Raw genomic sequence first — 16,026 nt, forward strand, 5'->3', positions numbered from 1 at the left:
ACTTCTGGCCTCTGCAATTCAGGCCACAGCAAGTTAAAACTTATTCTGTAGTCTTGTTTCAGTGCTCTGGGTACTCCAAAGTACAAGGCTTCAGGAAATCCTCAGGAGAGACTATCCAGTGATAGCAGCTGTCCCAAAAAAAAAAGAGGTTCAACAAGAAGAACCAAAGCAAGTTCCCCAAAGGAAGAAGCAGCACTTTATCAGGGTTGTAAAAATGCGTTGTTATAACCATGAGAAGCAAAAGGGACCTCTTTCAGCAGTGACTTCTGTTCCTTCTCACAGGCACCACATCATGTAACAAACAGCCTTTGGGCCCCTATCACCACAGTGAAAACAGCTTCATCTACCTGCCTCCAGCAGAGCTCACGGCACCTCTTGGACCTCATGCTGGAGGAGCTTTGTGGCAGCTTTGTTTGGCAGGGTGCAGCAACAGCACCTCTGGGGACGCTGGCCTAGATTAGGCTCATTTTAAATGGAAAACCTGAAATACAAGGAGCCAACAGACCCACAAGCAAACACTTCTCCTGGCAGGCTGACCAGGGAAGATGGCTGCTGCCAGTAAGTTCTTTATTGTAGGCAGTGGTGAGGGCAGAGGAAAAAGAGCTCCGTCCCCAACACTGTTTTTGTGCCATTATGGGCTCCAGGTTGGCACCACCATGGCCCCTTAGATTCTTGGTGCTTTAAGTAATGTTTCTAGGTTTCTCTGTGCAGCAGCCACCTTGGCTTTCTGAGTCTTGATCTCCCAAAATACAGTACAGTGCTGTTTTCTTTTTTCCCCTGTTGAATCCCATTACCTGAATGACTAGAGAAGTAGCAAAGCCCTTATTGTGCTCAGAAACTGTTGGGATAAAAGTTCTTCATCTCTGAAGAAAGTCTTCATTGCTCCTAAAGCTCCGGGCACTGGGAGGAATCTTTACATGGACAGAAGGACACCTCCCATAGTGATCAACCAGTTCTTGCAACACTCCAGGAAGATACTCTCCTCCACCCTGAAAGTACAGATGTGTGGGTCCTGGTTGCTTCAGAAAAGTCATACATATAAATCCTTCACCTCCTGGGTGCTGTCATGAGCACAGGTCTTTCTATCCAGCGAAATTGTGAGGAGTTTGATTTGGAAGGCTGAGCCATTCCCAAACACTTTGCATTTCCTGTGGGATAAAAACAATTACAGCAGTTACTGGAAGGCAGCTAACCTGGGAGTAGCTTATTCAGTTCACTAGCTAACATCAGACAACCCTTTATTTCCACAGCCATGGACCACGTTTGTTGTTGATCACTTCACAAAGTAATTAAGTCAGTACCAAGTTGTTAAGAACATTGCTTTACTCCATGAATCTTAAGAGCATGGATAAACTGAAAGAAATACAGTATTTTTTTTGAAGTCAGAAATACAGCATGCTGTTTGTGAGCTGTAATTCATGGCCACTGGCATAAAGGATAGATATAAAGAAAACTGATTTGAGCACTGCAGTAAGTGGTAATGCAGTAACAGACCATTAAAAAGGCAAAAATGAATGATAAAAGAGAACTGAGGTGCAAACTTCCCAGCAGGTAAGTTTCTGCAAAACAATAAGGCTTCCTTTTACAATAAAACTTTCAAAATTTACATTATTGCAAAATATTGTGGTAAATTGAGACTTTACAATGAAACTGTATTAAGATGGGATAATATTTGAAGGTGTTTTAAATGTTGCTGAATTACAAGACAGTGCCTTTATGCCCATGTCAGTTTCTGCCATCAGCTACAGCATTTAGCAGTATTGGCATTTGAATTAACCAGCTTTCAAGTGGGAAGTACTGTTCTCATTTGTATATCAGCCATTTGAAGGGGCTTTTTCCAGCAAAAACAGCCTCTTTATTTAGGCAGCGCTGCGGGCAGAAGGGAATTTCGCCTTCAAGCGGATGAGCTACATGAGGGTTTTCACTCCTTTATTTACCTTGTAAATGAGACTCCCGAGGGGAGAGGGGGTTTCAGACCTTTGAAATGCTGTATGCAAAAGGCCTATACATTTGTCTCCCTTTTTTGTTCCTCTCCTTTCATATTAAACAGCCGTTTTTACTGCTAGTTCTCTGCCTTGGGACAGAACAGCGACGCTTCCTAGAAACACAAGGGAGCGGCAGCATGGGTGTGCCTACTAAAACGACAGAGGCCGATGCAGAAAATCATTCGCTGTCATGAGCACACATGAAGTGCTGTACTTGGTAAAACGAGAGGGAAACGTCCTTATCCGAGGGAAGTGGATCAATCTTCTTTCCACAAGAAAAAGTCAGCAGCCAAAGAAACAAAGTTATTTATTTCCCTTTCTTCTCTTCAACATTCACGGTAATGTTAAACTTTCCCTACCACTTGCATCCCAACTGAACAAGACTTTTGCAGGACTTAGTAGTTTAAAGAGAAAAAAAAAGGAGTAAATTAGCAATTAATGTAATGGATACTCGCCTGGGGGTTTCAGAATTCGGTTATGAGTCAGTCCTCTCAAAATCATGAGATTGGCTTAGTCACTTGAGGGTTTTTTTCCCCAGATATAAACAATGAGCCCATTCCCACTCGTTATTTGGGTCAGACGTGAGATAGCTTCACTCTACCTCACACGGGCACGGTTGCCTGCCGGAGCAACCACTGCCGTGCGGCTTCTAACAGCCTCTTGAGATGAAGCCTGCATTAATTCCTCTGAGACAGCCTGGCTACGTGCAGTTTTCCAGCTGCGTTTCTCCTGCACCGCTCTCCCTCACTGCAGTACCACAGGGCCGGCCGGAGCCAACGGCGATGTGAGACCAGGCTCCTGCGGACGGCTTTCTTTAGCCTGGGCCCTCCTCACAGCAGCTCCCCCTGCCCAGCCGGTGCCCAGGGGCTGAAACCGAAGCGGTTTGCGCCGCCTCGCCCATCCTCCCGCCTCTGGGCGGCCCCGCTGAGGAACAAACCCGCTCCCCGCCGCCGGGCCCCTACCTCACAGCGGCCCCGGCCGCCACCGCGCCTGCGCGGCCACCGCCGCCCGGCCCGCACACAGGCGCAGAGCCGCGCCCGCCACGCCCCTCCTCCTCCGTGCGCAGGCGCAGTGCGCACCGCCTGCCCGCCCGGCTGGTGCGTGCAAGAGAGAAAATGGCGGCGGCGGGGGCAGCAGCGTGAGGCGCACGGGAGACGCCGAGCTCCCCACGGACGCGGAGCGCCATGGCGGTCAACGGTGCGCAGGTATGGCACGTCCCCGCGCTGCCGGCTCAGGGTGTCGCAGGGGCTCCTGAGGGGCCGCGAGGGGCCCCCGGGCCCCGTGGCGCGGCTCGCCGAGGGGGGGGAGCGTGGTGGCTGGGACTAGGCCTAGGGTGATTCTGCAGCTTCATTGAATCTCCTGAGGGCGGTGGAGCCGCCTCGCTGCCCGCCGGGACGGCGGCCTCCCGCTCTGCCGGCCCCGCGGAGGGAACTAGCGTGCCGGGGCTCGCCCCTTAGCCGCGCCGGTGTCACCGCGCCTCGGCGGGGCGAAGGAGCGGAGGGGCGGAGGCGGCATGCGGAGCTTTCGCGGGGTGAAGCCGGTGCTGTGCCCCTGTCTGAGCCAGCGCAGAGGGAGGATGTGGGGGAAGAAAGGCGATAGCTTGTGCTTATTCCTTTTTGGAGGGGGGGACAGATAGAAACGAGTATATAATGAGAAGGGGATATGGATATTTGTGGGCTAATTTCCGCCACCCCCCGCCCAAACACTCAGTAAATCTCAATGCATTGGGCTGCAAAGGGCTGAGTGTTGCAAGATCGCTGTGCATGGAGATGTGTGTCTATTTTCCCCGTCTCCCACTAACTAAAGCAGCCAGAAGATGTGTGCGTGGAGTAGAAGAAGAAAAGCTGCGGTTGTGGTAGTTTTTCAGTGGAAGTTAAAAGTTCGATTCCTGGTATAATCTTGTGTCTGCTTAGAGCAAGTGATTGAGTGGGATAACTTCACTATTTCTTTCCTGTAAGATTTCAGTCCCCAAAAGCTTTAAAGCAAAGTTATCGGGCTATGCATGTGGTGCACTGAGGTGTATTTTTGCAAGACTTCATACAATTTTGGTTTTAGCAAATAGTAAAGTTTAGAAAGCTTTGATCATACTAAAGATGATTTTATTAAGAAAACGTGTCTTTTATGATAGAAAGTACCTTCCATAAAATTTAAATGTTTGAAATAAAGCTGTGCTTTAATTCTGAGTTCTGCTTTTGTGAATGGCAGTTGAGATATGTGTCTAATAAAGTTGTGCACTAGTGGTCTTGACAGTGATTTTTCTATAAACGAAAGCCTTATTGGTGAAAACTATAGTAACGTTTCTTGTCCAGCTTGATTTATTTATGTTTGGAAAAAAGAAGGATGTTGTTTTGTTAATGTGAGTGTTCTGAGGACAGTTGCAGTTTCTGAGGTTTCCTTAAAATTTTAAAGTGTTCTAAAGTTTTGTATCGTTCAGTTTTTATTTTACTGTGGAGAAAATGCAGTTCGTTTTGGACATCTTTTCCTAATGAATGCTAGTTTGAATGCACGTATATCAAAAGAAGTCAGTGGCCATTTCCGAAGCTGTTTTACTCACTGCCTTCCCCTCCCCTCAGTACTCTCAGTACTAGGCAGCAGTGCATGTGGTCGGTTGGATAACACGGGGTTTTACATTGCAGCTGTTTTTTCTGGATTTAGAAGAATTAAGGACTTTTTTGTGTCTGTACTTTAATTAAGTTGATGTACCTTGAAATACAAGGAAGTTCAGCTGATGATTTAGTTTATGGTGAAGCAGTACGCAACTGTAATTAAAACTAGCCTGTAAAGTCATGTTAGTAGTAGCTTTCACATAGGCTATTTTAAATCAATCTCCTCTATAGCTAAAGGGAGATATTTAGGTCTCATGAGGGTTGCTGCTTAAGTTCATGTATCATTTGGAAGCAAATCTGTAAGATATCTTTCAGTTAATGCTTGTTTGTGTCATTAAACACAGCCTATCCTTGTGTTTTGTTTTGTTTTATTTTTACATTAATAAATCAGTTTATTTAAATGCTGTCTGGGATTTATACGACTGTATATTCTAGAGCAGTTTAATGCTATAATGCTGAAGTCAGGTAACAGTATTTTGGATTCTTGCATGCCTGAAGATGCAGCTTTTTATTGTAGGATGGTAGTGTTGCAGATCGATAGAAATACGTTGATAAAAGTCTGTTCTGAAAACGTAAATAACATTATTTGGTGATTATGCTTGTGTCATAATGCAGAGTCTGAGACAAAAGTGCTCAGTTTTCCCTTGTGACTGTAATTTGAGCATACTGTGATTGAGACATACATTTTTTTGTCACATGGGGCAAAAAGAAGTCTTCAAGAAAATCGTATTCTTTTAATAGCTAAGATGGGTAGTCAGATTTCTGTGAGTTGATGAATTCGTGTAGTAGTGCACAGAAATACTTCATCAGGTGCTTTACATATTCTAACAAATAAATCATGAAACATGCCTATCATTTATTTTCAAAGAGGCATTAATTTTGGACAGGCAGCTAGTCAGCAAGCACGAGTATATGGTAACACAGGTTAGACATTGCTGGTCATTTGTACCTCTCTATTGCATGTCATTATTTCATAATCATTTAATGAGATACTTAAGTATTGCTGTCAGTTTTCTAGGTGTGTTCTGAGTATATTCAAAATCTGTAAGGTTTTTATTAGTATGAGGTAGAAGTAAACTTGCTGTATCACTACAGGCTTTGCATGATGCTACAGATGTTGAGCTGATAGCGTTGGGTATAGTTGAAACCATTTGTCATCAAGGTCATCTAAATTAATTTTTTTTTTAATACATTTAAAAAAACTATTTCCCTGTTTAGAAAGAGTAATGCTCTGTAGAAACTGTATAAACAGTTCTTTTAGCCACTTCGCCTATTGTTTTTCATAGAAAGAATTAATACAAACTCATCATTTATAAATCTTGTGAAAACAAGTTAAACAGAAGAAAGGATACCATAGCAGAATAAATCATTTATGGTTGTTTTGTTCTTTCACCATTGCTGTGGTATCATATTAACTCAGTGTTATTTTAAATGTACCATATTGTCCCCAAACCCAGCTGAAGTAAAAACCGGTCGACTTCTGAGTTCAGGAAAAGCTGAACAAGCTCATAGTGTGCTGTTCATCCTCACCCAAGCCTGTGTCTGGCCTGCCAACCAGAATAACTGGAACTCAGAACATGACATGCAATCTGACTCCCTGAAATACTGCACTGCAAACTGCCTCTTTTATGGCCAACTTGGAGTGTTGCTCCCTGGCACGGTGTAGTTTGATGCTCCCTTAAGCCAGCACTGGAAGGAGAAAAAAAAAGTCTGCAGTCTGTAGGCATTTGTTCTGTGCTGTCTTTGCAGTGTATTGCCTTATGTTTGTGAGTGACCTTCATCAGGAAATTGATCTGTCTCAAAAATACTCTATAAGAAAACCAAGGTTGCTTTGCAGCTGCATGCGATTCTTGCTGGGTGAGTGCTAGCTTGCTTGCATCTGTGCAGATGTGTATAACTTGACAGGGTCCTTACAGGCAGAAAGAAGTGCTTGGAGAGAGGGCACTGTGGATTTTGTCTGTCAGGTTTATGAAACACACTGATAACTAGGGAGGACAACCTAAACGATGAAATGAAAGGTGACTGTGGGCAAGGGCTGCCAGTAGTGGGTTTGAAGGGAAGTGTTGGAGTGCATCGTGTTGCTGTAGCTGCTGCTTCTCTCCTGTCCCGGTCAGTTGCTGTCCTGTGTTTTAAAGGGATGAAGAAACTGGATTTGCCTCCCTTCATTTTTAAATCCTGCTTTCGTTGCTCTGAGCAAAAAGGGTTTGTCCTTTTGCTAAAACTTTTGCCAGTGGAGTGAGTAGTTGTAAGCTTCTGTGGTCTCAGGAATTCAGACTGCAGCTGAAGCTGTGAGTTTAGATAGCCAGAAGATATAATTTGCCTTTCTAAAATGTGAATGGTGGATCCATGCAGAGTACAGTGGGTGAATGTGGGTTGGTTAAAAAAAGCAAGTCTGAGAAAACTGACATAGAACAAATTTGGAACTATATGGCAGCATGCAAATACTAGAATAAACTCCACAGGTTTTGTGAATCACTGCTATTTATTCTGTGCATTCTAGACTATAGCACTGATTTGGGGACATCTTAGAATAGATCCAGTCATTTACCTATTAATAAATCCATTTTCTCTAGGCAGTTGCTTAGACACACTACTTTTTCCATACATGTAGCTGTTAAAATACTTGTAAAGTTAAGTGGGGTTTTGTTTATAGGTAAACTAAGCAGTCTCATTTCTGTTTAGTGACACACATGCAACATGCTGTGTCGTACAAAACAGCGAAATCTTGTTGTAATAGAAGTTGCTGGCCTTGGGCCATTGGATTATAGTCATTTGTCACTCTAATGCCATTTCAGCAATGTAGATGTTCATTTCCAAAGAATTAAACATGCTAGAACTGCGGTTTTCCTTTTTGATGGAAGTGTTTTATGTGTGATGATTAAACATACAACTGCAGATTATGGAACAAAGAGTTATGCTTAATGGTGAAAAACTGTGTATTTGTGTGTGTATACGTGTGTGTTTATATGCAAACAGTCCATAATGGAATAGTCTGATACTGGGATTTTAAACCCTATCTTTACTTCATGAAACTGTAACATATGCATGTAAGACTATGTTTTAAGTATTCCCATAATGGTGCCATGATGATTATTTTTAAAACACTTTAAAGGATTTTGTTACAGTAGTGCTCATGTTAATGTATTCGTTAATGCTCTCATAGAGTAAAACTTTGAAGTACATTAGTTTTTTTCATTTTGTACTTTACTCTCTAATACCTAATTTAATTGCAGATGTTCTTGATATTTTAAATACACATAAGAACTTTTCCTCCTGGTTTGACGGTATAAGATCTGTTGATTTTCTGAGGCATGCTACAAGGTCTGTTTTCCTTCATGTATAGTTAGGCAGGAGATAGCTTAAATCACAGCAGCTGTAACAAAGTGTTTGTATGAGGTTTAAGGAAAAGCATGTGTTTAACATAAAACTAAGGGCCTTCTTGAGATACCATGATAGTCACAAATGCTAGTGCCATACAAACTGGAGAAAATTTGCAAGAGTGCTTTTGGGATTTTTGCTGCTTATAGTATTGTATGTGGATTCATACCATGTATGGAAGTTTTAAAAGAAGCATTGTAAGATATTTGCATTGGAATTATAGTAGGAAAAAAAGAGATATGGATCAGCTTCCACTGAATGTAACATTAACACAAACAGGAAAATCACTTAATGTTTCTGTAACTTTTTTACTTTGGTAAATAAAGTAAACAACCCAACTGGGGATGAGCTTTGAGGTGGAAGAGAAAATGCCCTCTCTGTAAGAAACGAAACTGTAAAGAACATATCTCTAAAGACTGTGTGGAAAAAAATGCATTAAAAAGACCCCCAAAAAATAATGTAAGAAAGTAGGTTTTCTTCAGAGAATTCTGTGTATGAAAGATTTATTTTTGTTTTGTTTGAACTACACTGAACATAACAGTAGAAATAGCTGTATTCCCTCAGTGCAGCAGGCATGTTTTTTTGTATATTTTAGAGCCTGCTGTAGTGATTCACAGGTTTCCTGCCTCATTTTTCCCCATGAGTGTTGCATAGTGGCAATGTATTTGCCAGTGTCACTTATAATACGGAAAATTGTGTATCATTGATGCAAAGAAGTGAAGGCTTTTGTCGTGAAAATGATCCGTCTTGTTGGAGTAGGATTCCTCTAGATAGTGTAACAACATGTTACCAATAGTAATTCTCAGAGTGTCAAGGTAGTGTTTGTGTATTCATGAGTACTTAACATTTTTGCCATATGCACATGCCTGTCTCAATGGGAACATGTATATAATTTGCTCTTTAGCTTCTATTGCTAAAATAGACATAAGTTGGTTGAGAGTCACCTGTTACAAGCATTGAAAACCCCCTAGAATGCAGGTGGGATTACCCCAGGTGTCAGGTGACTAAAGTGACTTTAGATGAGCTGACTTTCATTGTGTGAACATATCAAGGCTTCAAATGCTGTACGTGGTATCAAACCACAGGTACTCTCACTCCTGGTTGTCTGGTGAAGCAAAGTTCTGTTGCACATATCTCTTGAACAGGCTCAGTGTAAGTTTTAAAGAGGGAGATGAATTCAAAGCGAATCTTTTTTACAAGGTGGGAGTTAAAGAAATGACTGTGACAGGAAAAAAGGAAGATAGAGACAAGATTCTGATAATCCCTGTGATTCTTGCTGCAGGCATTAGGATGGATGGAAAGGGAAGTAAAAAAAGTTCGGTTGCTAGTTTAATGGTAGCAACAGACAATTGGATTAATCACATGCAAATAATGTTTTTTGGACTATGGTACTGAGAAGGGTATTTGGTTAAGTGATGCTGTACATGTACATAATATGGGATGGTCTTGTCATTTTAAATATGAGTAGGTATGATAAAAGGAGAGGGAAATAAAGCAGAGAGGAATCACTGTCAGCACAAGTTATGGCTGAAGAAGAATTAAGTTATTCTGAGTTCCAGTCTAGTTCAGCCTATCCATTAAATCATATGGTCTCTAATAATAGCTAGCTGTTACTAGAAAGTAAGAAATAAGTGCTTTAGTGTCAGTAAGGCATGGCAAACCTCACTTGCTGTTCCTCTCCTGCCTTTGGTATACAAAATCAAAGCTGCCACTGTTTGAAAATTCCTGTAGGGCACTGTAGTTAATTGATACAAAGTTGGAAAAAAGTAAAAAAAAAAAAACTTATTTAGAGAATTCCCAATGCATGTTTTCTTCTTGTCAGCTAAAGGCTGTGACCATAAGGCTATTGCCACTTTTAACAAGAAGTTCAAGCTTCCACAAATCACAGATAGCAAAAGCTTCCTAACAAAACTTAAGACAGCCAAAAAAGGGTTCATGTAGTTAACATGCTTGCAGTGCTTTCATATGTCTCATTCTTGGTAGCTATGAAAGGGACAGAAAGTGTAAGTGCAGCAGAATCATAAAGTGTGAAAGAGGAGTAATCAGCTTTCAGAGCAGGAGTAAAGCTGTTATGTTTGCTCTTGTCAACAGGTTTGTGTTCTCAGTCTTTTGAACTTTACCTTTGTTCCAGTACAACACTGAATTGGGGTGGTCACTCTTGTTGCTGCCAGTCAGACTGGCTGTAAATACCAGATGCTGGGGTGTGGTGTTTCAGGTGTTGCCAAAGACTCGGAGTTTCCTTAGTTGGGGAGGATGAAGGTAATGGGCATGTATGTCACTTGGTACTAATGGTTGTCACATAAAGGCCATTATGGTTTTCTGCTTTGATGTAATTGCGTCCTTAAGATAGAGATTTCCCTGAGTTTTCGTTAGTGTTCACCCCTGGAATGATGCTTTAGGGCAGTTGCACACATTCTTTTTTCCTTTGTTTTGTACTGCTGCTATTAATGATGTGTACCATAGGCAGGAGTTGCAGTGGGCCAGGGGGATCCCTCATTGGCAGAGGTAGTGCTTGGATGTGTGCTGAAGCTACGTACCATGTGTATGTGCAGTGTTTTTATGGTAGTATGACTTTATAGTTTGAATTCATCAAAGTGTTTTCCTAGCCAAAAATCTTAGGGGTTAGCTAAGAGCCAAGGGATTTTATGGCCCTTTCCAAATTTTGTATAGATGTTCGTGCTTCAAATTTGTTTATTTTACGACAGGTAAAAAAAAAAAAAAGTGCTTTTAATTAGCAAGCAACTGCTTATTATCTTTGAAAGTCAACTCCAAGTGTCCAGCACATCTAGTGTGTTTACTGAGTAGCCAGAGGTTGCAGTATTTGATAATGGCAGACATCACTGATTTGAAACTTAGTTTAGTTTGTATTTTATGCTCTATTTGCAAAACAGCCACTTTGAATAGTAGCTTGAGCAACTGATTGTGTTTACCAAATGTTTTTATGATTTGCAAGAGTTCTTCATTGTATTTGGGACCAAAAGAGGCATTGCACAGCCACGGCAGAAACATGTTCTTTCAAAAGCTGCCTACGTTGGTGGTGTTTCAAAGTGGAAAGTATTGTTAAGTTCTGGATATGCATGCTGAAGTGTGAGGGAGTGGCCTTATTACTGTTGCGCAGCCTTGAGCCTTGTCAGCATTGCGGATTAGATGGCAATTTGCAAGTATTCACATGGAGACCCCCTAAAATGCTCTTACACCTTTGAACCATAGATGGAGGAGGGAGACGACAGAAGAAGCTGCTGGCATTGCAGACATGCTCATGAACATAAGGGGTGTGAGCAGGAACACTGCAGGCAGCAGCTGCTTCTGTTCTCTTTACTCACTCTCTTGCCGTGAGTAGAGCCAGTGCTGCGTCATGTTTGTCTCCCCTGCCGTGTATCGGCATTCCCATTTGTAGATAGCTGGATGTGCAGGCCAAAAGAGTGGTGACTGCAGCTCCTACCTGGGTAGAGGGCATCAGATGTGTGCTCTGATCTCACAGTGTTGTGGGCTTTATCAGTAATAGTGTGTCAGAGTATACTCTGGTTTAGTCCCTTTTCTGCCATCAATAAGCAAGAGAATTTCAGTATCTTCAATATTTTAAATGTGTTGGGAAGGATCTTGAGTGCTGTGTTTTGCAGTCTGTTCATTCATATGTGCAAGAGAAATCTGACTGCTGTCAGATCTCGTATAAGGAAAGACATGAAGTAGCACCACTATCAGAGTTACTCTTTTTGAAATGATCTACCTAAAAAATAAAGGTTTTAAAATTGTCAGTGTTGTTACCAAAAGTGTCCTACTGCCATATTCAAACCCATTTTAATGCTGCCTTTAAAAAATGCAGGTGCTTTACATGCCTACTTGTCAGTGTTTTAGTTGCAGCAGTGTATTAATACATGCATTCATTTTAACAGCATCTACATAAAGTTGTGTTGCAGATACTTAATCTGTAAACCTACCTCAGGAGGAGGTGGCATATGTGTGGTGTCCCAGTTTTCATTTTAACTTTTATGCCACTTCAAAATACAAAGTGGCTATCATGGGCAGTGCCAGATCCTCTCGGGTTCCCACCTGCCACTTGCCATACATAAGGCTGGTAGAGGAGATGAATGGCTGCTTATATACTGAGAATCAAACCAATGAAGATGGTGTTCTCTGTCTGCCCCGGGGACATGAAGCATGCACATGTGTCATGTGGTGAAGTGATGAAAGGGGCTTGAGTTCCTGCAGAGAGAAGGTAGAGGAAGAACCTCCACAGAATTACTCTCAAACTTCAGCAGTCACAATGCTTAAAATATGGAAGACTTTATTATGTGGTGGTAGTTGTGTTTTGTTTCTGTGATCCCCTGGAGTCATTTACCAATCGTGTTTTTTGCAAGTTCTCTGGTTTATTTTTGGCTGTTTCTCTCTGAGATTATAACCCATTTTTGCAGGTCACAACTTGCAAAGGGGAAAGTCTTATACTTTCTTGCTCCTGGCCGCTTCCATCTTTTGCTTTACACTGGTTCCTCACCTGCTTCCCCCAGTGAAGAAAAATATGTAAAAAAAATCGTCTGGATCATTTTCTCTCAGAGTATAATCACCTTGCTATTTAAACTGGGGCAGCACAGGAGGCGGGAATGTGAATCTAGTGCATCAAAAAGCCAAGTAAAGTCTGTGTGGCCTTCGTGAAAGGAGCAGGTGGTACTTGTTTTTAATGATCAGCCAGTGTTTTCTCTTAAATGTATAGTGCCTTGCCAGGGGGGCTACCCCTCTAGCTTTTGCATTTTTTTTTATCCTCCTTTGGTGGTCAGAGTGATTCTGATAGGACTTTGCACTGCATTTAGATTAATATTAAACTTTATAGGTTAAATCTCACTCAGCTGTGGTTCATAAGCATTCAGTGCTTCTGAAATTTAAGGTTGAGATACGAAGTTAGGCCTTCAGAAGAAACTTAATCAGTCCTGGGTAGGTGGGCTCAACTGCCTTCTTGAGTGTGCTAATCTGTATTCCCTGTCAGGATGGAGTCCAGATGACTAAGATTAGGTGAGGTAAAAATTAGCTATTTTAAATCCTGCCCTGAGTAATTGCTTGTGAAAAGCATTGTGTGGGTGACTTACCTAGCTGTGGTGCTCTTAGGGATAGATTTTAGTTTTCCACAACTTTTAGCTACAGTTATTTAGAGGTTGCCCATTTCCCACCCCACCCCACCCCCCCCCACCTTCATATTCCAGTGTGTTTTTCAGCTTCCTTGACAAATGGGAAGAACAGCAGTCACCTTACTGCCCAGGGTGGAATTGTCCTCTGGGAATGGGTCTGCATTAATCCTGTGAGGATTATTAATCCTCTGTAAAGATGTGAGAAGTGGAAATGAGCAAAGAAAATACTGAATGTACACAAACTAGTGGCAATCGAATGAAGATAAAAGCAGTATGAATTTTTGTGCAGCTTTGCTTTTGATTATTTGATCTGAAAAACATAACTTCTCATGTAATTTCCTTAATAGGGTGCCATCCTGAACCTCACGTTCTGTATCTACAGGGTTAGCACCTTTACCTACACAGAAAGAGCATTCACTACTCAAGCATGTGGAGCAGTTCACAAGAGAAGGAGTACTGTTAACAAAGCTGAGATACATACTGCTGTAGCTGAATTAAAGAGGCTTCTGACAATGTAGAAGTATTCTGTGACTCCAGAATTTTGGGTGATAATTCAGCTTTTGGAGAGGAGAGTGGTGTGGTAGGCACAGACCGGTTCTTTCCATTTCTTTTTTCCCTCCTGAGCTGTCTCTACCAGTAACTTCAGATCCTGTATCATCTTTTCGTCTTTCTCTTGTTCCTCATCTTTGGCATCATCAAGCCAATTGTGATCTCCTTCTTGAACTACTTAAAATTGCTCTTATATTCAGACTTGTTTAATTTCTTAAAACTGTTTTTCTTTTTCTTCCTAGAGCTTTACTTCTCTTCTGAATTATCTTATAGAAGTCTAGATGTATTAGTTTTACTTTTTAAAGTCATGGATTTGAAGGATAGAAGTAACCTATGAGGTAAATTCAGGTATAGTAAGCACAGAAGAAAGGCTTCCCTCTGCCAGGGCACTGCCAGATGCCTCTGAAGCTTGCTAACTGGAAGCCATTACAGGGAAAGCCTGTGTTTGTTCTGGTAGTCTGGAGCATCTTGCTTTGCCAGGATAGGAATGTACAGGCTCCTTGATACTACAGTTTATGTGGATGGTAGGAAGGATAGTCCATGTGGTGTTTTTCCAGCTAGAGAATTGGAGAGTAGCTTATTGAAAACAGTCCTTCCAAATCTTAATTGCTAGAATCCCTGCTAAATAAAGATTTCACAAACCTCATAAAAACACTGATTTATACAGCGTGTCTGGAATTTGGGTGGACTGCTGTGAGGTGTTCAAAGACAATTTGCTATTTAATGTGGCCAGAGCAATATTCTCCAGTTGCAGAACTGATTTTACTACTGTGTTCTTAGAAGTTTGCTCTGCTGTAGGTATCTGGCACAAAGGATTGCAGCCCTAATGATTTTAGTCTGGCACAGGAAAAAACCAAAGGCTAACACCAAGGTTTTTCTGCTGGGAAGTATTAGATAAAATTACTGGGAGATTGGTTTACCTGCCCCACCTATAATAAAATAGCAGTTAAACTGGCTGTGTTCTTGAGTAACTTCGTGTTCCAGCTTCTCTCTCCTCAGTGCTTATCATGCTGTAGTAAATTAGAGTAATTCAGGTCTTAATTATTTTTGTTCTTCATTATAGGAAGAGTTTACAATTTATGTGTTAGACTCAGTAACGAGTTCAAGCTGTGCTTGCAGAGCTTGAAGGAAATGTGTTTGCTGAATTATGAATAACCAGCTTGAAGCTGGTGTTTCCAAACTCTTTTAGGGTGTGAAGGTAGAGGTTTAGCAGTAAGTGTTTTACCAACGGCTGTACTTGAATAAAAAAATGAAGAAGCATCTATTTACCCATTTTGGAAGTACTTACTTTTGATATTTGCAAGGACTGCCTACTTGAAAAATCTAATAGGAAAGTATTTTTGTTTGGCTTCTATTTTGATTTAACATTGCAAGAAAATAGATTGGAAAATGTTATTTCTCTGAATCACTGACAGATGTTCTGTGGGCTTGTAGTGGTGGAGCTGCTGCTGTAAAGGTGTCAAAAATTCAATCTTTTGCTCTCCAAAGAGCTAAAATTCGATGTAATTGGCTCTGATAATTCAGTTATCTTCCTTTTAGCTTTCTGTCTTGAGTGCATTTCCCAGGTATTCCTGCTGTAGTCCCAGAATGAGTGCTCTTCATTACAGCTCTTGTATAGCATGTGAACATATGCTCTTACCTTGAGGTCCAGTGGAAGGCTCAAATAAGGTATTTTCTTAGCAAGAATACCTGATTCTGTTTCATAGGATGCAAATTGAAAGTTACATAAAATGCAGATACAGTCTTCTGGCATCTGGGCCATTGCTTTGTGATCATATGGAAGTGATACATGTGTGTTGTTCTCTCTATAGTAGTATTATTTACATAATGAAATCATGGCTGTTTTGGGCTTGCTTTATTTTAATTTGTTTTGTAGAGCAGAATTAAAATATCAATTGTGGAAAGCTTTAAATGTTAAACAACAGAGTTGTTTTTTGCTGGGGCAGCCTTCCTTTGGAGACCAGAAGATAACGGAGCCTATCTGTAGTTGGGGAACATAATAAATGTAAGATTCTGAAATATAAGATGATGGGTAATTTTTTATTCTTCTTTCTAAAAATACAATCCTAACTTTATATACAGCTTCCTTGGCCTGGTTGCAGTTTGTGGCAGCTGCTGTTTGTTTGAAATAAAAGCATGCCAACAAGCACCTAATTTTTGGTAATAGAATGAAGAGAGTATGTAAACAAAATTTGTTTTGCAGGGAATTGGCTCCTGGCAGGTTTCTATATGGTTATTGTTAGGTTTGTTGCTCTTACTTGAAATATGTAAGTGATAAAAGTGAAAAATAATTAAAGCGCACAAGGTGTTCTGCTTTTGTGAATATTTGAATTGCAGTCTTCAAGGTAAACTGTTCTGATCCACATTGTGCCCCTATGAGTCAGTCAGGCT

General features: G+C 41.3%; 1 protein-coding gene across 2 annotated transcripts in view; it reads left to right on the forward strand.

Annotated features, from left to right (window-relative positions):
- The first annotated feature begins 3,086 nt into the window (after positions 1–3,086).
- USP10 (ubiquitin specific peptidase 10) overlaps positions 3,087–16,026 on the forward strand; it is a 51,470-nt gene continuing 38,530 nt past the window's right edge. For both annotated transcript variants that reach the window (XM_080637019.1, XM_080637020.1), the window contains exon 1: positions 3,087–3,190. In XM_080637019.1, coding sequence (XP_080493145.1) covers positions 3,170–3,190 — 21 coding nt within the window. In that variant the 5' untranslated portion in view covers positions 3,087–3,169. The remainder of the gene's footprint in view (positions 3,191–16,026) is intronic.

The sequence above is a fragment of the Psittacula echo genome (genome assembly GCF_963264785.1).
Source record: "Psittacula echo genome assembly, chromosome: Z".
In the NCBI taxonomy this organism is placed as follows: domain Eukaryota; kingdom Metazoa; phylum Chordata; class Aves; order Psittaciformes; family Psittacidae; genus Psittacula; species Psittacula echo.